This window comes from Crinia signifera, chromosome 4 (assembly GCF_055691185.1).
Source record: "Crinia signifera chromosome 4, ASM5569118v1, whole genome shotgun sequence".
NCBI classification, from domain to species: domain Eukaryota; kingdom Metazoa; phylum Chordata; class Amphibia; order Anura; family Myobatrachidae; genus Crinia; species Crinia signifera.
Genome location: NC_139220.1, coordinates 267,262,798 through 267,285,440, shown reverse-complemented (window position 1 = coordinate 267,285,440; position 22,643 = coordinate 267,262,798). Strand labels below are relative to the sequence as shown.

Sequence of the window (22,643 nt, the reverse complement as noted above, 5' to 3'; positions counted from 1 at the left end):
AAGTAGACATATGGTCTATGTTAGTTATTAACTATTTTGAGTGGTATGATTATTTGTCTCACAAGCAGAAAATTTAACATTTTGCAAATTGCTAAATTTTCCATTTTTTTCCGACATTTTGGTATTTTTCACAAAAAAACACAGACTGTATCGACGAAAATTTACCACTAACTTGAAGTACAATGTGTCACGAAAAAACAATCTCAAAATCACTGGGATAAGTAAAAGCAAAAAAAAGTTATCCCCACTTAAGTGATACATGTCAGATTTGAAAAAAAGGGCTCTGTCAGGAAGGGGTTAATTATGCTTTTCATTTTTACATATGTCTTTTTTTCTCATTAAGTATCCACTTCTAGTTGAGTACTCAGTTAAATAAAATGGACTTTGATTTGAATATTGAGATTCCAGAATTACAACAATTATTTCCTTTGTTCTAGTATCCAAAAAGATTGTCCATAGAGAAATATTCCTGTCTCGTTGCTCATATCCTGGGCCATAACCTGGGGATGTTGCATGATAACTCCAGAAAATGTAACTGCCCAGCTTCTGCTTGTATAATGGATGTGAACATGACGTAAGCTCTATTTCTTTATTACTATTACTATTATTATTATTACTACGTATATAAACTTGCATATATCTGTCTGTCTGTCTATCTATCTATCTATCTATCTATCTATCTATATCTAATTGGGGCAGATATAAAGTTGTGTGTGTGTGTGACCATATAAATAACAAATAAAAAACATAAAGCCTCACCATAGTAAACTCACTTACCGGTACTTATGTAATATCTGGGCTCCCGTTTTTCTTATGAGACCACGTCCCCTCGCTGCGCTCGCCACGCTTCGGGCACGGTGGCTCGCTGCACTCGCCACACTATATAAAATCAACTCCATGCGTAGTTGGATAGTAGGGGTATGAAAAAATGGATTGCATTTAACATGGGAGCCCAGATAATACATAAATAGACACTTACCTAAATACATAAATTGTGGAAATTTGGTTCATGAATTGATCAATGCAATTAAGCTAACAGCCTGCTTTACGGGACCCGGACCAAATCCTGCAGGTCGTTGCAAAAATGAATTAAATTATTAGACCTACTCTGAAGGTACGTGAAAAAAAGATGTGATAATCTCTATAGAACTAGCTGGTTGATTTTGGCTATATAGCCAACGGCCGCATGTTCAGAGGGTCCCGGTAACGTCACTGATCTATATCGTTTACCGATATCGTTTAGTGTGTGTACACTCAATAGGACCACTCACAGCCGATATTGCCTATATCAGCCGTGGCCAGGATTGTCTAGTGTATATGGGGCTTTACACAGATTCAGACTCACAAATTGCTCAGAGCAATCCAGCAAAGTAATTTGTTGCTCCCTGCTGTTTTATTTATGGGACTAAGATACACAGTATGAGCTATAAAGTGCTCAGTGCTTTAGCTTCTTTATAGCTCCGCTTGAGCTGTATCACTAACATTTGCTAGTCTATGATGAGACCTGTGTCCTGTGTTTTTTGTTGTCAATATATCTTTTTATTGTACTCAGGAGTGCAGACAATGCAAAGAGCTTCAGCAGCTGTAGTTTACAGGATTTCCAGGCTTTTGTTACAAGGACTGGAGCCCTGTGTCTCCTCAAACACCCTAACGTACAGCCACTGGTGGATCCCTCCTTGTGTGGGAATGGTATGCTGGACAGTGGTGAATCATGTGACTGCAGAACAAGAGCGGTCAGTAATCATAATATACGACTCATTTCCTATACCTCTTCATTTGTCGTGTAGCTAGTTATGCATGTCAAAATGTAATTTACTGCAGACATTACTGCAATTTCACACCCCCTTTTCCTGAGGCCATGCAGCAGCAGTCTCGACAAAAAGAAACAAAAAGGCTGTTCAGTGGTTCTCAACCTTGGTCACTCAAGTACCCCCAACAGTTCACATTTTCCATGTAACCCTGCAGGTGCACAGCTGTACTCATTATTAACTTTCACATTTTAAAATATCTATTCTTTGTGGAGACCTGGAAAAAATGAACTGTTGGGGGGGCCTTGAGGACCGAGGTGGAGAACCACTGACCTAGATGATGAACATTAAGGGGCCTATTTACTGATTGTTGAGGTTTAGACTGGATAAATAGAATTTCCTTTAGCTGCTATTCGGGAAAATAGAAATGAATATCCACTAGGATGTATTACAAATCACCTCCATGGACAGGCGCTCTGATAGAAGCTCATCCCAGCAATGTGCAAACAAAAACATAACTGTAACAAGTGAGTGACTTTATGTAGAAGACAAAAAGAGAGGATCCATTCACAACTCACACCCTGGCTGGGGTGGTGCATGGAAGGTAAAGAGACTTTACGAGGTACCAGAGGCATAGCGTGGAGCCAAGGCACCCTGAACAAGCTCATGTCACTGCCCCACTCTACACACACACAAACACACACACACACACACACACACACACACACACACACATTGCCCCTGACATGTGTGATTATACTTGAAATAATTAACACTATAAAAGCAGCACAAGGCAATTACTGTCAGGAACCAGGTTGAATAGTTCATTCAGTTTTGTTTTCTGTTCAGTTTGTGTTTGGCATTTGACTCACTGGTGGCCTCCAGTGGTAGGTATGCGCCATATCAGCACAATATTCTGGGAGCTAATCATTCACTAGGCTGTGAGGTAATTAGATCGTTAAGCACAAGCCTGGGAGCTGCCTCGATCTCCAACAGGTGTAATCAACACTTGAGCCCTTTATAGGGCAGGCTCTCCTGCAATACTCTGCCAGTGATAGCTTCCTGTTTAGTTCCTGCTTCCTGTGCAGGGAACTTCTGTCAGCTCTCAGCTACGCTTCCTGGTCCCTTGTTCCGGTCTCCTGTTTGGATCTCAGGATATATCCTCTGCAGCTCAGCTCCCAGTTCCTTCATCTCTTTCTGGGTCCCATTACGTTTGTGGCTCTGCTTCCGTGCCTGGCCCTGATCCCCATTTACATCCTTTCCGTGGGTCACGTAAGTGCTCCTGTGGAGCCTGGTTATTTTCCATTTGTTCTTTTGGAGAGCTACCAAGCTCTTTTGGTTAGTGGGCCGTTCAGCCCGTTGTTTAGTTTCTTTATGTTCAGGATTACGCCCCGCCGTGGGCCAAGCCCATTTCCTCCCTCTGGTAGTTAGCAGTTATTTACCTTTGTTTCCTTTTGCTTGCCCTTTCTATGCATTTAATAGGCAGGGCCTCCCCCCGTTCAGTCCTGGTTATGTTTTGGGGATTCGCCTCCTAGCCTTGTCTCCTGTTTATGTGGAGATTCCCGTCATTTGTCTCGTGCCTGCGACTGGGTCGCATTCCCGTCTTTGGCCCGGTGCTGGCAGACAGGGGTACATTACAGTCAGGCCCGTTAGTAAGACCATCCTCTTGAGTTACCCCTGATGATCGCTTACCCTTTGTCCCCACATAGACCTAGCTGCATCGGGGTTGGAGCGGGCCTAACTCGCTCCTTTGAACGCGGCGGCCACAGGTAAAGCCTAGTACCCGCAGGGGTTTGTCATCTGCCCGGGGTACTCAATAGAGTCAAAGTAGGGTTCGCTGTGGCCGTCCTAACCGGCGGTCCCGGCTATGGGCTCACGCCTGATCTCCAGCTTCCAGCCTCCGGTAGTTACATCCAGTGCCCAGACGGCATCCGTAACAATTTTCACCATTTCATAATAAATGTTATTACACTACACAGTACTACTCCTTATACACGTGATGCCACACAGTAGTAGTACTCCTTATACATGTTATGCAACACAGTAGAACCCCTTACACACGTTACACCTCACAGTAGCACTCCTTATATATGTTATGACACAACAGTAGTGTTCCTTATACATGTTATTACATCCAGTAAAGCTCCTTATACATGTTAAACCCCACATCAGAGCTCCTTATAAACATGATGTCAATGAGTAGAGTCCCTTATTCATGTAATGCCACAGTAATGTGATGTTAGTGTATTAGAATGCTCAATATTTGTAGACACTCCCTTACTAATATGTGTAAGCCTGAATCTTCAGTGATGGTCCCTAGGACCAGGGGAATGCTGGGAAGGGGCTGGTCCTGAGGCAGTGTGTCTGGAGTTGGATGGAATAAAACAGCACAGCAGTGAACTCACATGTCTCTGTGTCTTTATGACTGGATTTACAAACATATGAACAAAACAAGTAGTACTCCTTATATGCATTATGCCACAGTAGCGCTTTTTATACACGTGACATGCAGCAGAGCCTCATATTCATGTAACACCACAGTAATACTCCTTATACCCATTACTCCACACAGTATTAGAACTCCTCACTCATTATGCCCTCACAGTAGTAGTGTCCATTGGCCCTGATTCTGGTTGACTCGCTAAGCAGCAGTATTTCGCTGTTTAGCGAGTCATGTAATGCCGCCTGCCTGGCACATGAATGCCCGTCGCCCAGGGACTATACGTGCCACACTGCGAATGTATGAATTGATTATACATCCATTTGAGACTAGCACGCGGGCCCGAAATAATTTGATCGTCAAATGATTTCTACAGTGCTCACAAATCACTCTCTGCTGGCTTAGACTTGTGGTGTCCTGCTCAGAGAACTGTGCAGGTGGCTGACGTCCGGTGATGTCAACCAACTGCCCCGGAAGGGAGGTAAACACATACAGTAGATCGCCCAGCCCCCTTGAGCTGGCTATATTAGCCAGCGCTAGACAGGGGACAGGCAGTGTGTTGGAAGAGCTCCTGAAGATAACACTGTCATGCAAAAGAGATTAAAAGGCCACCGCCCTCAGGTGAAGAACACAGATGAAGATGCCTAAGCCCTGGGGAGGTAGCGGCCATGCAAAGGAACATAAAAGGCCACTGTCCACTGGGTGCCGAAGCCATTAGGGGATGGGTTTGCCCCTGGGTGACGAAAAAAGAAGCAGTTTAATAAAATATTTTAAAATCCTTGTTTGTGTTTATTTTAATATCACCTTCACAGGGGCACTATAGGTACCAGCGGGCATTTAATGCCCCACATGTGGTTCTCCCAAGTACCAGGATGTGGGACAGGCACTGTAACGGGCAATATTAATTATTAACCAGCTATCAACCCCGCGTCCACAGTCCAGAGGATAGCCCCAAGCTTCAGCCCAGACCTGGGGTGCTCTGGAGAGGGGGGAACCCCTTTTTTTGTCCCCGTATTTTGGGAACCAGGGCCGGTTCCAAAAGCCTGATGCTGATTCTGAAAAAAACAGGGTTAAACAGCTCCTGTTCGACTGCATCCTGCTAAAATGCAAAGTGTAGATGCAGCTTTAATCCTCTTTCATATTTATATCATACAGTTGGAGCTCCAGTCAACTTTGTTCCTTAGGTCGTTGGCTATCCTATTGTTCTCAGCAGCAATACAATACATAGAACATACAGTAGGGGTGTTAGCCGCCGTCCACCTCGGCCACGCCACCTATGCCACGGAGGACAGGCTCAGGCGGCGGACGCAGCACTTCTGTGAAGCCTCAGGGACGTTGCCAGGCAATGTCCGAGCTTCTGTCCTGGCAGCAGCCGGGCGTTCGGAGGTTGCCGGACATCGTCCCCGAACTTCCGCCCCCGACGGCTTCCGGAGCTGGCGCCTGACGTCAGCGACCGGAGGGCGGCTAGTTTGAATAAATAGCCGGTGTCCCTTTGCCTTGCCTGGTGTCTGGTCGTGTTCCTGGTTCCCTGCAGAAGCTCCGTATTGGCATTCTCTCCTGCTGCTGCTGGTCTGACTTCATCTGTGGTTCATCCATCTCACAGATAAGTCAGGGGTTCCCCCTGCAGTAGTCACCCTGTTCAGTATTTCTTATATACCATCTTTTGTGCATTGTTGCCACTTTACTTATATACCATCTCTGGTGCATTGTTGCCACTTATATACCATCTGTGCATTGTTGCCATTATTATATTTCTTACATTACACCTGTTATGCATTGTTGCAGTCATGCTTGATTAGTTCATCTTCTGAGCTTAGTTGGTCCCTTCAGGCCTCTGGGGATTCCCCGTACTTTTGTAGGGGTTTAGCTAGTATTTCCCCTTTCTGTCCTCCTGCTTTGGTGGTTGCGTTGTCCCCTCCTAAGACCTGCCTGTAACAGAGTCTGGGTGGACCTTATTTGCCCTTACAGCCGGGACAGGTACAGGCGACTCCCTGTCTGTCTCCGCTTCGGGAGACGCTGCCCAGGTCGGGGGGGTCGGGCGGCGTGGGGGACCAGTGGAGACGGCAGGGGAGGCATTGGGGACCCCCCGCCAAGCTCCGTTGCCACTGGGCGCGTTGGCGTTTTGTGCGCGCGCCCCCTGACGGGAGCTGGCCGCCGGCGTGGATGACGGTAGAAACTCCATCCACTGAAAGGATAAGGCCGGCTCCATCTGTAGTAATCCTATTACTCACTTAATCCAATTAACAGGCTAAATGAGGAGGGCTCCATCTGTATATTCTGGAGACTAATGCAGATTTGACCAATATAATGAGAGTTATGAACTATAAAGGTCCATACACACTGGGTGACTATGCCCAGCGTGTATGGACAGCGATGATGCGCGGGGAAAGCAGCTCAGTGCATACACACAGAGCGGCTTTCCCCCTGCCCGGCGCCGATGGAGGGGTGTGGACTGCTTTGCATAGCACAATGCTATGCAAAGCTGTCCTGAAAGCCGCTCATCTGCTGGTATAACCAGCAGATGAACGGCTTTCCCGGCGATGTTGCGGGCGTGCGCAGCAGCGCTCACCGCTCATCGCCCGAGCATACACACTGGGCGGCTTTGAACTGAAAGCCGCTCAAACCTGCTGGCTATTCTCCCTCATGGGGGTCCATGACCCCCATAGAGGGAGAATAGAATAGGTGGCGAGTGTAGCGAGCCAGCGTGCCCGCAGCGTGGCGAACGCAGCGAGCCTGCAAGGAGCTTTGTTGCGCTCGCCCCGCTGTATGAGTCTGGCCAGTCAGGATCCCGACGTCGGGCTAATGACTGTCAGGATCCCGACTGTCGGGACCATATACCACACCCCAGTGCATCACTTTGTGAAGGACCATCAAAATGTATGAGCTCAATGAGCAGCTGCCCAAGGACCCCTCCACCCCCCAATTCTAGGGGGCTTTGTAGCTGGGGAAGATTGGGTTGTGGGCATATGCCACCCAAGCTTCTTGTGAGGCAGTAGAGAATGCTGCCTGGTCACTCTGATTGAGAATAACACATAGAGTTAACAGGTAGCATTCTTTTTCCTACTTCCCAGCCTGCAGCCAGTGAATGGCTGTTAGGATGCTGATTGGTGGATGGCTGGAGCTATCCACCAATCAGAGTGCTAAAAGCCATTCACTGTATGGAAGCAAGTATAGAGATGGCACTGAACCACAGGAGGGGTAGGTTATGATTTTCTTTTTGTTTACAATTGTTCCTGTGAATGGGTGTGTACGAAGCCTCAAATGCTTTGCTTTGCCCCAGGCCTACAATGTGGTTAAGATGGCCCTGACTTTGTGCACAGTATTAAGGATGAAAATTCAACAACCACTGTTTATGCTGCCATATACATTTATATTATGTATTAGATCCTTCAAGATGGGACACTGTGCAGGAAAGCGGTTGCTGAATGTGACCTACCTGAATATTGCTCTGGAACAAATGCAGCCTGTCCTAACGATTTCTTTCAGGAAAATGGGAACCCATGTGATGGTAACAGGAGCTTTTGGTACAGAGGACTTTGCCAAAATGCTGATATCCAATGCAAACAGTTATTTGGCCCAAGTAAGTCTACATGTAGCAAAACAACCAGAATGGTTTATTGTTATTCATATGTATGTGTTTCCTGCTCCAATTTAATTATACATTTAGCACAATCTTCCCAATGCTTCTTTTTGTTATAACCTCCTGGGTAAAGTATGTTTAGCCTTCTCTTAGTACAAATAGTTAAATAAATACCCACACACATACCTAAAAAATAAAACTTTAATGCATATGGAGGCCAGCCTTTGGCTGGTGGGCGGGGCTACCCCTGGCATGTGGGAGGAGCCACAAATGTACACACAATCATTCGGGCTTCTCTCACAGGGGTACTGTTACGTGGACAAGACATCCATGGATCCGGGAGGCGTCTGGTGCGTATAACAGATTTAGCAGGTACTTGTTTGGATTTTACATGGACAAGAGGACAGGCCTTCATGGCGCTCAGCACATGTCAACCTTAGGCATGTTTCAGATGTCGACCTAAGCCATATCAACCTTCAGTGGTCAACCCAATTCAGTGGTCAACCCTAAGTGTGTCGACATAATGACCCAATACCTTTTACGTATATGACTCCCTTCTTAATCCAACTCCATCTGCCTTGACAAAAGTGATTACTGCTCAGGAGATTGTAAACTTAAAATATCTATCTATCTATCTATCTATCTATCTATCTATATAATATATATATATATATATATATATATATATATATATATATATATATATATATTAGAATGAAGCATCACTCAGAGTCTTCAGTTAGAAGGTGAAAGCAAAACGTGTCAGTTTATTCCATAAATCAACATTTCGGTGATATTTCACCCCTTCATCAGTGAATCACAGTGCACCACATTACTGCTCTATATCAGATTATATTTGTGATTTTTCATTCTAGAAATCCCCTAACTATCACTCAATCTGAGGACGAATCTTGTTGCCCTGAATTATATCGGACAGATATTGAAATGTCTGTCTACAGATACTCTTATATAAGACTAACATAGTTATTGTCAGATGCATTTTCTGCCCCTGATGAAGTCATGACATGACGAAACCCGTTGGGCACCTTGTTTTCGGCCCAAAAAAATCAACTGAACTGAGTTGTACCTACATACGATTGTTCACCACTTTGATACCCTGTTATGGGCTTTTTATATGTTTGTACATTTTATATTAAATGTTAATGGCAACATAAAATGATTGTTTTACTATCATAAGCGCCCTCTGAAAACCCCCATTTATCCATTTATATTATTTTGGGGGGGGGGGGGGGGGGAGGGAGGAGAGAGAGATTACATAGATACATAGTAGTTAAGGCTGAAAAAAGACTTGCGTCCATCTAGTTTGTAAACCTTGGTTTATTAGCTGAACCCTTGTTTTATGTAGTGAAAACTGATATTTTTAAAGATAGATTATGATTCTTATTTTTACCCATGGATGTTTTTAACCAATAAATGTTTGTCCAACCTTATTTTAAATGTATTTTTTGTGTCTGCCGACACCACCTCACCAGGAAGAAAGTTCCATAGTTTGGTTGCCCTGGCCGTGAAAAATTTTGGTACTTGTTTCCTAGAAAGGCGCCAAGATTTTCTACGTACGCTAACGATTTTTTCATTTCATTTATTCACTGCTCTGTGTGCCCCAGGGGATCGCATCGTACCTCCCGCAAAATCGCATGCAATCGCATGCCATTTTATAGGGTGTGCAATGCCATTACATTAGCTATACAATAATAACATTGTATGACATATAATGATGTTTTACGCACCCCCCCCCCCACTATCCACGCCACCCCAAAGTGTGGCGAGCGCAGCGGAATGTGTCCTCTGACGTTTTTATACCCCCACTATACACCTTGGCATGGAGTTGATTTTATATAGTGTGGCGAGCGCACGCGGATTACTTTACATGTATTCCGTGTCCGCTTGCCATGCTTCGGGCTCGGTGGCTCGCTGCGCTCGCCACACTGTATGCAATCAACTCCGCGCCGCGCCGACGTGGATAGTGGGGGTATAAAAAAGTCGGAGGACGCGTTCCGCTGCGCTCGCCACGCTTCGGGGTGGCGTGGATAGTGGGAGGGGTGCCTAAAACCTCTTTTTATGACATACAATCATATTATTGTATAGCTAATGTAATGGCATCGCACACCCAGAGGCGTACCTAGACAATCGTGGGCCCCATAGCAAAAGTTTGTTAGGGCCCCCTATTTAGTAACTGATGGTGATAAATATATGTAAAACATTTACTTAGACAGCAAAGATGGGCCCCCTTCAGCTCTGGGCCCCACAGCAGCTGCACCCCTTGCACCTATGGTAGTTACGCCCTTGCATGCAATCGTATCCGATTTTGCGAGAGGTGCGATGTGATGCGTTGCAATCCCCTGGGGCACACAGAGCAGTGAATAAATTACAGTACAAAATCTCTAAATGGCCCATGCGATGCGATTTCCCTATGCAGAATAGCCCATTAAGCAATTTGCTTAGTGGGCGCTGTGCTAGGAAACAAGTACCAAACTTTTTTCCTTCTAAGGCAGTGGTTCCCAAACTGTGTGCCTAGGCACCTTGGGGTGCCTCAGGACACTTGCAGGGGTGCCTTGGGTTGGTGGACCAGGATCAATTCATATTATTTATGGTCAATGTAACAGGCAACACCAGTGCCTGTGGCTGCCAATCATAATATATGGGGACAAACAGAAGCAAATCCTGTCCCTCACCAGATAACTGTGACATATAATCACAATGCACTTCATTTAATACATTTTTTTTCTGAATTTCTCGATAAGAAGCATTTGGCCTAGGGATGCCATGAAAATATTTTGATGCTGTAGGGAGCCATGATTCAAAAAAGTTTGGGAACCCCTGTTCTAAGGGGAAAAAAATCTGTTTTCTTCTAACCTAAACTCATGCCCATGTGTCCTAGGGTCCTTCTTTGTAGTAAAAAGGGCGATTGACAGTTCCATATATTGGCCCCTGATAAATTTGTACATGTTAAGTGTGTCCCCCTTAAACGTCTCTTCTTTAGCGTAAACAATCCCAATTTGTTCAATATGTCCTCGTAACTTAAATTCTCTTGATCTAGGGAATTTAAGATTAAAGAGTGTTATTTCAATACAATTAATGTATAGTACTGTATTTACATAATCTTAAAATGATATGTGTCTTTTGTCCCATGCAGGTAAGAGTGGAAATAACTGCTCATATGATGAGAAACATTTAAAAAACTGGCTACTAGTAGGATTTCTAGTGATACTGCCTCTCGTTGTCATAATAATCTTACTGATTAGTAAGAAGTTTATACTGAAGTTATACAGACCTGACCTGTATGAGTAAGTTCGATTTCCTTTCCTGGTCTTAAATGTGTTGAATACTGTAAACAATATAGAAACGTGACCAAACATCAGCTCTCCTAGAAGAAAAGCTCTGTAGTCGAACAAATATAAAAATTTAGAAAATCAAAAACCCTATAAGCAAAACATAGGCGATGAAACAAAAAATAGTGAATAGGCGCTATGCTCAAAAAAAGTTGTACAATGCCAATAGTAGTGCCCTAGTTAATTTAATGCCAGACTCTGCCCTCAGTTCCCATTATGCCACATTGCAGTGCCCCCATTTGCCATTATGCCACATTGTTTTTCTCTAGTTCACATTGCCGGATGGGACAGAGGTATCCAAACAGATCCCTCTTTGCAATTCAAACATCTTACGGATGGGTAGTAATTGGAAATGGGGCTGACACACCAGTGGCAGAACTAGGGCCATACACATCTAGTGTAGCTAAGAGACCACTTTCATGCATGTACAAAAAGGGTTCATTGTGACCATTGGTTGTACCAGCAGCCATCTGAGTAAGCCTAAGGCTTTTTTTTTAGAATGTTGTGTTATCTCTGTAACCAAGGCCAATATATATGTATTGGAAGACATAGACACTGGCCTTGGCACTCCCACAAAGTCTCTGTTGGACACAGACCCTTTTGCCACCCCCTTCATTACCCAAAATCAGCCACAATCGGTCAATCATAATGCAGCTTTGGGAACTTTTAATAATTTTCCAGGAGACCGGTGTCTGGTGGGAGTGTAATGGGAAATAAGGTCTGATATTGATTTGGAAGGGAAAGAGGAGCCAGTGAAAGGCGTGTAAGAGAGGGGAGGTGGATGTAGTACATTCAACAATGAAGTTTATCTGGATAGCAGCACTGAGTGTACATTGGAGTTTGTAGAGGCATTTGTCAGGAAGGCCAAATAGGAGATTACAGACGTCCACTCTGGAGATAGCCAGTGAGTGAATGAGAGTCTTATTAAGAGGGAGGGAGAAATAAAGTATAACTCCAACAGCGTACATGAGAGCTAAAGGAGATAGATGTGCTCCCTACAGATAGCGAAATTGGGGTGCCGGACGGCTCCCTGACAGTTGGGATTCCGTCAGTCATTCCTCCGACGTCGGAATCCCGACTGCTCCCTCGTGGGGGTCCACGACCCCCATAGAGGGAGAATAAAATAGGTGGCGAACGCAGCTCGCCACCGTGCCCGCAGCGTGGCGAGGGCAGCGAGCCCGCAAGGGGCTTCATTGCGCTCCCCCCGCTGTGCAGTCGGGATTCCGAGGTCTGAGTAATGACTGTCGGAATCCCGATTGTCGGTGAAGTATACCACACCCGCGAAATTGTGGGAGGTGAGGTTATGCAGGATGGTGGGAAGATGATCAGTTCTGTCTTAGATATGTTTAGTTTAAGATAGTGCTGCGCATCCAAAAGAGATAGCAGAGAGACAGCTGTACATTTAAGTTAGGGGAGAGGTCAGGGAAGAAATGGTAGATTTGAGCATCATTAGCATAGAGATGATATTATAATTCAAAAGAGTAAACAAGCTCCCCTAAAGAGGACACAGAGAGAAAGAAGACGAGGGTCCAAAAAACAGAACCTTGGGGATACCTATTGTTATGGGAAGTGGAAGAGAGTTGGAGTCATGAGATAAGACATTGAAGGAGTGGTCAGGCAGGTAGGGGAGCAGCCAGGAAATGGCAGTATCACACAAATCATGCAATTTGGAGGAGGTCGAGGTGGTCCAGTGTCAACAGCAGCAGAGAGGTTAAAGAGATTGAGCAGAGAGTAGTGGTGCTCAGATTTCTCAGAATAGAGATAATCGACTTTCATGAGGGAAGTTTCGGCGGAGTGTAGAGGAAGGAAGTTAGACTGAAATGGATCATGCAGGGAGAGGGAGGAAAGAAAAGCAGTACAGTGGTTGTAGACAATATGTTTAAAAAAAATGGAGGCAAAAGGAAGAAGAGAGATGGGTTGCTAGTTGGAGAGAGTGCTTGGATCAAGGGTAGATTTTTTTTAAGGCTGCGGGAGACAAAGATATGCTTGAATGCAAAGGGAACAGTGCCTGTTGAGAGGGAGATATTGAGGAGGTGGACAAGATGGAATCAGGCAAAATGATAAAGGTAGCAGAGGAGTAAAGGATCTAGTGGGGAAGTGGGCTGGTCGAGGACCGGATGAGGTCCATTACTTCATCTCCAGATACCGCAAAAAGAAGTCAGAGTTGGGATGTGATGTCTGGACGTACAGTATGGAGGCAATTTTGGATGTGAAGTAGGTGGCAAAGTCAAGGGCAGGGAGTAAAGAATGGAGTCAAGATGGGGCATAGGAGGGAGTTGAAAGTCATAAAGAGAAGACGGGGGTTTGAAGTTAGAGAGGTGATTAGGCTCTTGAGTATAACTGTGTGGAGATGGAAAGCAGTCATACTCAGTACTGTAAGAGGAGAGCATCAATTTGAAATAGAAGAAATCTGCTCTAGGGAATGATTTCCTACACTGTTGGGTTGGGTGGGTATGCGGAGGTGAAGAAGGAGAGAGGGATAAGTTAAAAGACAGGAGGTGATGGTAAGAGAGGGGGATAGGGATTTAGAGAAGTTAGAAATATTACAACTGTGAATGAGATCAAATGAGTGCCCATTCACATAGTAGGTTGAGGAGGTCCACTGGGAGAGAACAAGCAATGATGTGAGATTAAGGAGTTTAGAGGCAGAGGATTCAGTGGTGATGTCAATTGGGATGTTGAAATCACAGATTACAGATAATGGAGGGAATGTATGAAAAGAGGACATAAGTGAGCCAGTAAGTGCAATAATCAAGGAATTTGATGGGAATGCTACTGCACATATGCAATCTACTGACCGCGCATGTGTGATGGCCATAACTAGGAAAGTTTTCTAGGGAACTCTTTTCCAGTAAATTCTGCCAAGTGTGGCCTATAGGGTACCGTGACTAGTGCCATCTGAAGATGATGTTAGCTGCTGTGGTCCAGCTGCAGAATGCTTCAAGCCATTGCTTGGCAAACCTCACAGCCTAACAGATCCCATTGAGGGCGGCTTTTTTTTTTAGAAATAGAGGAGCTGTGAAAGGAATCGGGGATATTTGCTGTGGACCCTCAATGTTACATTTGGGTTATACTTAATATTTGCTGTAACCCTTAGAAAACAGGTGTTTTCAGGCGATATCCTTCAAATATTATTTGATAAACAGGCCCCATATTCAGTACTGTGCTGTATGAATGTGATATCACAAACAGTGGCATGGGTATGGATCAAAGGGTCTACCCATGTTAGACAGTATATAGGTTGACCCATATGGTGGACATGAACATGGTCAACTAGTACTTCAGTCGACATGTAAAATGTTGACAGTTACAAATAGGTCCCCATGACAATGATCAACACAAAAAAGTCAACAAAATGGTTTCTTATTTTTTGTCTTCAATTTAATGTTTTACACTGTAACAACACAATAGGCGTATGGCTTCCCTCGCCACACTTTGGGGACGATGACTGTAGAGTTGAAAAAAAAAATGGTGTTATGTTGACCTTTTGTACCTGTCGACCATATGGGGTTGACCTATTGACTGTGAAAATATTAAGGGCTAGTCTATCCTTCAGAAAACATATCCTGTATAATAAAAGGCTATTGCTGTTCCTTACCTCCTATGGGGTGTGTGTGTTTTAAGTGCCAAAGGCCACAAGATGGCACCAGTATTTGCCATTCAAGTGTTGCTTCATTCGGGGGCACACATAGCCACCGGCGCTGACATTACTGTAATATAAGCTGGTACTTATTATTTATTTTCTAATTCCCTAAAGAGATGAGGAGGAAGAAGAAGCAGTAAGTGAGGAACAGAGATCTGAGTCAGTTGAAGAGGAAGAGGAAAGTTGGAATTCTGAGAACACTGAAAATGTGAAGAGTGAGGTGTAAATTATTTATGTATGTACAGTATGTATCTGCCAAGCCACAGACCAGGAACAACTATGCACACTCTTGCAGATGGCCTCATACTGTATGTACTTACTGTCCCCCTAACTGTGTAAACCCATGTGCTTTTGGCTGCAGAACACATAGCTTTTATTATTATTACATTTATATTGTATGGAGGAACAAAGTCTAAGGCGGGATGTAATGAAACGTCCGAGTTCTGAGGGCATCCGGGATGCCGTGAGAACTTGCAATCATTTACAAGGCAATACCATGCCTCGTAAATGATTGCCCCTTTAAAAAAAAAAAAAAAATCTAAATTCGACAGGCATTTCACATGTCTAGGTACAGTGGGGCAGATGTATTAAGCCTGGAGAAGAGATAAACTGGAGATAAAGTGGAAATAACTTGGAAGAGTTAACGCACCAGCCAATCAGCTGTGTTTCAAATATGACAGTTGGGATCTGATTGGCTGGTGCGTTATCTCCTTCCACTTTATCTCCAGTTTATCTCTTCACCAGGCTTAATACATCTGCCCCATTATCTCAGACCCCATTACACCATGCCCTAAATGTAAGTCTGTGGTGTTCTGTAATTCCTACAGGTTAAGGCCTATTCCTATCTTCTGTTCAGCATAGTCTGAAGGTAGGACACATGTAGTTCCCAAAGCCGATTTTATGACAGGGCAATTGTTTAATCCCCTTTATGTACAGTTTGTGTGATACAATGTTTTTATGAATTAAATAGATTTACAAACATACTGATCTCAAGTCATCTTTAGGACACTCCTCCAGAGGCGGAACTTATATTGGTGGAGCAGGTGCATTGCACCAGGTCCTCTGAGAACTAACTGCTTCCCTTTCCCCCCTCAGGCCATTTTGAGCAATGTTGAATGAATGGCCCAGTGCAGAGAGCAGGGTGGACCCTACTGCCTGAGGGACCTGCCCCTGCCCACTGCACCCGATCATTACATATGCATGATCGGGTGTAGTGAATATACCCGGCCTGGGCTGCCTGGCACCCGGGGAGCCCACCTCCCCCCCCCCCACAAATGTTCTGGGGCAGGCAGGGAGACTTCCATCTCCCTGCCTGCCGCCGTCCTCGGGCTCCCTGCGGCATCGCCGCAGGAGTTAAAATTCGCCGGTCAGGGGCAGCGAGCCCCTGACTCGTTGAATACTGGAGCCGGGAAACAGGATTCGCTGCACATCGCCAAAATGCTCATTGAATACTGCCCAAAGCCTCTAATTAACAGACAGCATTTTTTCTGGTTAACTGCTATTTGGGAATTATCCCCTTCAGTGCTAATCCCGCGAATTTTCCAGGCAATGCTTCAGTGCCCAGTCTGGCAAGCCTGGAAAATTCTCGGGATTGCCGCTGCTGCTCGGCCATGTGTCCATTCTGTAACGTAATGCCGGGTTGCCGAGGGGCAGAAACAGGCAGCGGATGACATAGCACTCAGGGGCGCTGCCTGGCCCCGGCAGACAGATTGGTGGGTTTCTTTTAGGGAGCACTCCCCCTATAAAACTCACCCAGTGGGGAACGCTCCCTATTAAAACCCCCCCCACTGAAGGGGTTAAAGGCAGTTCACACCCAGTGTAACTGGCACTGGCAGAGTCTTGCAGAGAGGATTCCAGCACCAGAGTAAATAGATATCTATAGGACTGCCCTTACTCCGGTTTTTTACATATGCAGGATTAATACCCTTTAATTTATGCCAATACAGAGGTGCTACCCATTACTTGGAATATAGTTTACACACACACACACACACACGAAAAGAAATATTATAGGGTGCACTGGATGTCCTTTACAATGAATATAAAATATAATTTTTATTGAGTTAAAAGATAAAAAGGTGAAATATTAAAATATTTTCAACAGATGTGAGAAAAAGAAGAATATCTGTGTCCCTGTGTGTTATTGTGTATTTCTACATATAGGGCCTTATTTTGGTTCATTCTTTCTGACAAAATCCTTCTTAGATGGGCAAAACCATGTGCACTGCAGGTGGAGCAGATGTAACATGTGCAGAGAGAATTAGATTTGGGTGGGGTTTTACTTCAAAGTGAGATCTATATTGCAGTGTAAAAATAAAGCAGTCAGTATTTTCCCTGCACAGAAACAAAATTACTCACCCAAATCTAATTCTCTCTGCACATGTTACATCTGCCCCCCCCTGCAGTGCACATGGTTTTGTCCATCTAAGAAGGATTTTGTCAGATAGAATGAACCAAAATAAGGCCCATAGAGAGAGCTTCCAATAAACTTTATTTCTCTATATGTGTACCGTATTATTTTTACAGAGAGAAAGTATATAATTTCACAATGTTATTCCTCTGTATCCAAAAGATGTTACTTTTGTAACCTTTTTTAACAGGAAACCAATGTATTCCTTTGTGTGATTGCACGATTAGCCATGGGAGATATTACTTCTGTTAGATACACACTGTGCAATTCCTATATTGTCAGTTGTGACTGATTTTGTTTGTCAGTCCTATCTGAGATTATTACACTCTATATGAAGTGCTCTTCGATTTTAACAGGTGATTTTAAGTGTGCCTTTTCAGGGGTAATATAATCCCTCAATAATAATTCTCCCCGTGCTTCCTAGTCTCCCCACTGATCGGCGGCTTTTAATTGCTGCGCCGTCCCTCAATTTATAATATTGCGACTATTAGCTAATGCAGAGTTTGTCCCCGCCACACTATTTTAATTCTGCCGTATTTTTTGGCTTATATCAGCTAACACCTATTGAGGATCGCAGTCCTGTGGCTGCCTGTATGTCTGCGTTTGAACGCAGACACGAACAGACTCACGGAGGGTCTGGGAGCCGGCCTGTCAGTTTGGTACTGATACCGCTCTCCCAGAGCCGGCCCTAGCCTAAATTATGCCCTAGGCAAGATTTTTACTGTTGCCCCCTAGCACCGCCACTAGTTCCACCTCTGACCCTGCTCCCCTTTTCCAGCATCATCAACCCTCATCATAGCAGTCATCATTTTGGTGCTCCTACCCGCAATATTTTAAATAGAAACAGCGCACACATTCGGTGCGCAGCCCAAACAGGGGTGTGTTCTTGCTGGGATGGGGCATGGCCACACAATAGTACCCCCAATTCAAATTATGCCACACAGTAGTGCAACTTTATTCACATGATATCATGCGATGGTGTCCCTTATTCACGTTACATCACACAGTACACATAATGACACAAATAATGGCCCTTACACATATGTCACACATTATTAATGCCCTTATACACATGACACACATTATGCCCTTACACATGTCACACATTATTAATGCATTTATACATGACACACATAATGCCCCTTACACATATGCCGAACACTATTGCACAACCCACCCACCCGCAGACAGGACTCGCACAGCCGCTAACAGCCTCACACACACAAAATAGGCATGCTGCATATCATTTTAATCAGCAGAAGCTGCTGATGCCCCTAGGCATTCCAAATGCCCTAGGCAATTGCCTAGTTGGCCTATGCCTAAGGCCGGCTCTGCGCTCTCCACCTCCCGCTGCTCGTTCTGTGCTCGCGCCGGGTAGCAGGGGGGACCCGCATCTAGGTAATATCTAGGTTGATACAATCATACACATTTCTACAGTTCTTATTATATATTACTGACACAATACACAGTTTTTCAGAGACAGTGGCCCTGCCTGACTAAGTGCAAAGCTGAAGAAAACACAAAGGGCAGAGTCCACTGTGTTCCTGCCCAACTGAGGTACATGCCCCTTGTTACCCACGACAAACAGGACAAGGACATTGAGCTTGTATTCTTCTCACACACCGTCTCCTTGTCACGCTCCACCGCCCCATGCCTTCTGTTTTCCCTCTGCAGCCCTAAGTCAACCTCTTCCTCCCCTACCTTTAAGCTAACACCCACTACTGTATGTAGGGTTACCACCACCCATCCTGGATTACTCTGGACAGTCTGGTATTTAAGACTGGAGTCCGGAGGGGTGGCCTTCCCAAACTATACAATGTCTGGGTGGTAACCCTAACTGTATTGTATTTTGTGAACTTGGGTTAAGGTGGAAGAGAGGGCCCAAATTTTTTGCACACACACCTGTTTCACTCAAACATGCACATGCGCTAACACCTTACACTTAACAGACACACACATCTCTGTCACTAACAAAAATACACACATACACTTCTGTCACTAACAAAAATACACACATACACTTCTGTCACTATCAAAAATACACACATACACTTACAAACATCCACGCACACAGACTGCTTACTTATTAAAAACGCCTCCTGGCACATCTCACATTATTTGCATACATGTACCCATTTATTTGGGCTGCAGATATGGGTACACCTATACCTACATAAAGGGGGTCATTCTAATTTATTTGCATCCACCGTGCGTTTGCACGAGGAACTGATGTGCGTATGCGCTGGCGCATGTGAATCGCCACACTGTTCGCCAAGCGCAGGCATCCGAGACTGCGGGCAGGGGTGGCTGCGTATATTCGCACCCATGGGAATGCTCAGCATTTTATGGGTGTTCCCATGGTAATTGGCCCTTGACGTGGGTGCCAGGGGTGGACAGAGATCCCTGCAACACCCCTTTAGTTGCAGGGATCTCTGAACTAGCAAGGAACAGGTACGCCATAAACCACCGCCTACACTGCAATGGGAACTGAATTTGCAATCCCAAGTTCGCAATGCTTTTTCATTTATTTATTTTTTTGCTCACATTCCCCTGATGGTGTAAAAAGGTTGAAAAAAAAAAGCTTTATTCTAAAAGGTACAAATGTTGGGACTCACTTCAGAACCATTTGGACACCCCTAATGACTAATTAAGCATTTGGAAGTTTTCTCAGTTTTTTTTTTGTTACCTTAATTGGGGCAATAATTACATGACATTTTTGGGTGAAAAAAATTAATTACCCCAATACCAGTTTTTTTTTCCGTTACAGTTTGAAGTATTTCAACAACAAAAAAATAGCTTTTGATTATATATATATATATATATATATATATATATATATATATATATATATATATATATATATATATATATATATATATATATATATATATTTTATTTAAAATATATTTATATTTTTTTTATTACAGTTGCCTCAGATTACCCCAAATCGCTTTTTTTTGCCTTATTTTGTAAATTCCTTTGTAAATAAATAAAATTTGTAAGCTTTTTACACTAAAAAAAATACATTTGACACATTTTAATTGCATCCTGTACTTTCTGTATGCCAACTAACAGCCTTCTATGTGATTCTGCCAATAAAGTTGTCTTTTTTTTCATCATTCCCAGATTGCATTTTGTAGAAAATCTCACTACCACTAACGTGATTTTCCATTTCTAATTGAATCTTGCATTTCTCTGGTGTGTACATATGTGTGACATCAGCTAGTTTCATGAAACAAACCCTGACCTATTCCAATTGAGGCAAAGGGAACTGGCTCTGGTAATAGCCGCGCAGTCAGTGAAGTGTATTTTGGTGCATGTTGGACCATACAATTTAGGAGACCCGAACAGTTATCACTTATAATGGTCAGCCCTTTGGAAATTGAAATAATTACATCTTTGTATTCAATGGATTGATAAGCGAATTGGATGTAACATTAGTGGATATCTCTGTAAAATAAAACCGGTGGGTGCAAAGTCAAACCTGAACTTTTTGGAATAGTAACTCTACATTATTTAAAAACCGTGGCCAGCAGCGGAACTACCATTGGTGCAGCAGGTGCAGTGCACCGGGGTATATGAGAACTAGGTGGTCCACTGCTGCCTCTCTAACCCACTGTTTTTCCATGTCACATTGCCTCCCCCTGCCACGCTCTGCATTTCCCGGTCACTTACTGCTATGTTACATATTGCGAACTTGGGTTGCGATGTAGGAGGGGGGCCCAAATAATATTTTGCACCTGTGTTCACTATCCACAGGTCCCGCCACTGCCTGAGACAATACACTTATAGCAAGGCAGCATTATCCTGCTGATAATAAAACACCTCTTCTGCTCATCACCGCACTGACCTATTACTTATGGCGTATCAAGAAAAACACCATAATCATAAAAATATGTAAACACGTAACTTTAATGTATTCTATTTTTTTTTAAACACAAAACAGTTTTATTGATAATAACACAGCTAAAAATAAGATATTGATATGCAATATACCACAACTGCCGTTTGGGAGTCCCCCTGTCATCCGTGAATAGATGCTGTGCATGCCCCCATACCGGGTAAATGGGGCATCGCAGGTACAGGCCACGCCCCTCAAATTTTGCCGCGCGGTATGTCCCGCCAGCCTACCTTCAAAAGTTGGGAGGTATGGGTTAGTAAACTACACTATTCCAAATAATCATTCACTGCTACAGCACATACACACCCGCTGTATAAAACAAGTGTTTTCTTTTTTCGGTATGTATTTTAGATCCTGCATTCACTCATTGGGGTCTATTCATTATGTAGTGAAGAGTGGAGACGTGAGCCAGTGGAGAAGTTGCCTATGGCAACCAATCAGCAACTACATATAATTTTATGGAATGCGTGTGATAAATGTTATTACAAATCTGATTGGTCAATTCCCCACGAATAAGCCTATTGTACTTATAACCAGCTCCTTAGCACAGGCTCACTATTGCCAAATATATGCATCTGTTCCATTGACAGTTTCAAGTGATCAAGCACTGGCATTTCTTTTGTTTATGGCAAGGGATACAGATTCCCCCCCAGTCTCTCAGGAAAGAGGTTAGTCTTATTTCCAGACAGAATGTTCTCACAGGATTAGAACCCCGTTCCTGGAGTTTGATCAATTGCAATATTTGGCATTTGAATGATGGCTATAATTACAAATGTTTAGTATCCATGTTTATATATATATATATATTCCAGGAGCGAATTCCACAATATATCCACCACAGGAAAGGAGAATGACAGGTAATAGGTTTTAATTGCAGGCACATGACTGGAAATTGAAGTACTAGTGCTTCCTTCTCAAAGAGTTGTCCAGATGCAATAACTGCCGTAGAAATCCCCGGTTAGGAAATACTCCTCGCTGGTCTTTCACTGTGGTAATTGCTTCAACCAACGTCATATGATGGTAAATCATAAGATACGCAAGCACCAATGTTGACGATCTGCTAACTCCCATCGCACAATGAACCAAGACTTTGCCTAACATCGGAAACAAGAAATAATGAAAAGACAATCTCTATTATTTTTGTTATGCAGCCATCTGTCACAGCAAGTATCCCACGTATAGAAATAGCAATTACAACAATTGTCCTGTAATAGAAAGGCATACTGGTTTGTGCTGCTTTAGCATCTGTGTATAATAAGTAAGTATCTGTGCAGTGTGTCAGAGGGCACTATAGGGTGTGCGGATGCAAACTGGCTAGGCAATGACAGGATCTTCTCCTGAGGGCTTCAGTATAGTATAGTATATGGGGGTGATGCTGCTTAGTGAGCCATCTAATGCCGCCCGCATGAATACCCCCCCCCCCCCCACAGTCCGCACATCCCCGCCGCTTTGCAGTTGCTGACCATTGAATGATTTTTACCCAGTTTTGGCAAATCTAAGTCAGTCTGGACTGACCTATACTTGTGGCGTCCGGGTCTGCGAACGGGGCGGGAGGCTGATGGACTGTGACA

The 22,643-nt window shown here is 44.0% G+C and overlaps 2 protein-coding genes across 8 annotated transcripts in view; one reads left to right on the top strand and one right to left on the bottom strand.

Annotated features, from left to right (window-relative positions):
* Window positions 1-16,952, top strand: part of LOC146075349 (disintegrin and metalloproteinase domain-containing protein 9-like) — a 93,615-nt gene extending 76,663 nt beyond the window's left edge. For 3 of the 4 annotated variants that reach the window (XM_083184494.1, XM_083184496.1, XM_083184493.1), the window contains 5 exons: window positions 438-574; window positions 1,553-1,733; window positions 7,573-7,768; window positions 10,923-11,073; window positions 14,876-15,377. In XM_083184494.1, the coding sequence (XP_083040620.1) occupies window positions 438-574; window positions 1,553-1,733; window positions 7,573-7,768; window positions 10,923-11,073; window positions 14,876-14,987 (777 nt within the window). In that variant the 3' untranslated portion in view covers window positions 14,988-15,377. Of the gene's footprint in view, window positions 1-437; window positions 575-1,552; window positions 1,734-7,572; window positions 7,769-10,922; window positions 11,074-14,875 lie in introns of all 4 variants that reach the window. The other variant, XM_083184495.1, reaches the window with a different exon arrangement.
* Window positions 16,953-21,064: 4,112 nt separating this feature from the next.
* The window catches only part of DUSP26 (dual specificity phosphatase 26), a 37,546-nt gene continuing 35,967 nt past the window's right edge, over window positions 21,065-22,643 (bottom strand). For all 4 annotated transcript variants that reach the window (XM_083184492.1, XM_083184490.1, XM_083184488.1 and 1 more), the window contains exon 4: window positions 21,065-22,166. In XM_083184492.1, the coding sequence (XP_083040618.1) occupies window positions 21,973-22,166 (194 nt within the window). In that variant the 3' untranslated portion in view covers window positions 21,065-21,972. The remainder of the gene's footprint in view (window positions 22,167-22,643) is intronic.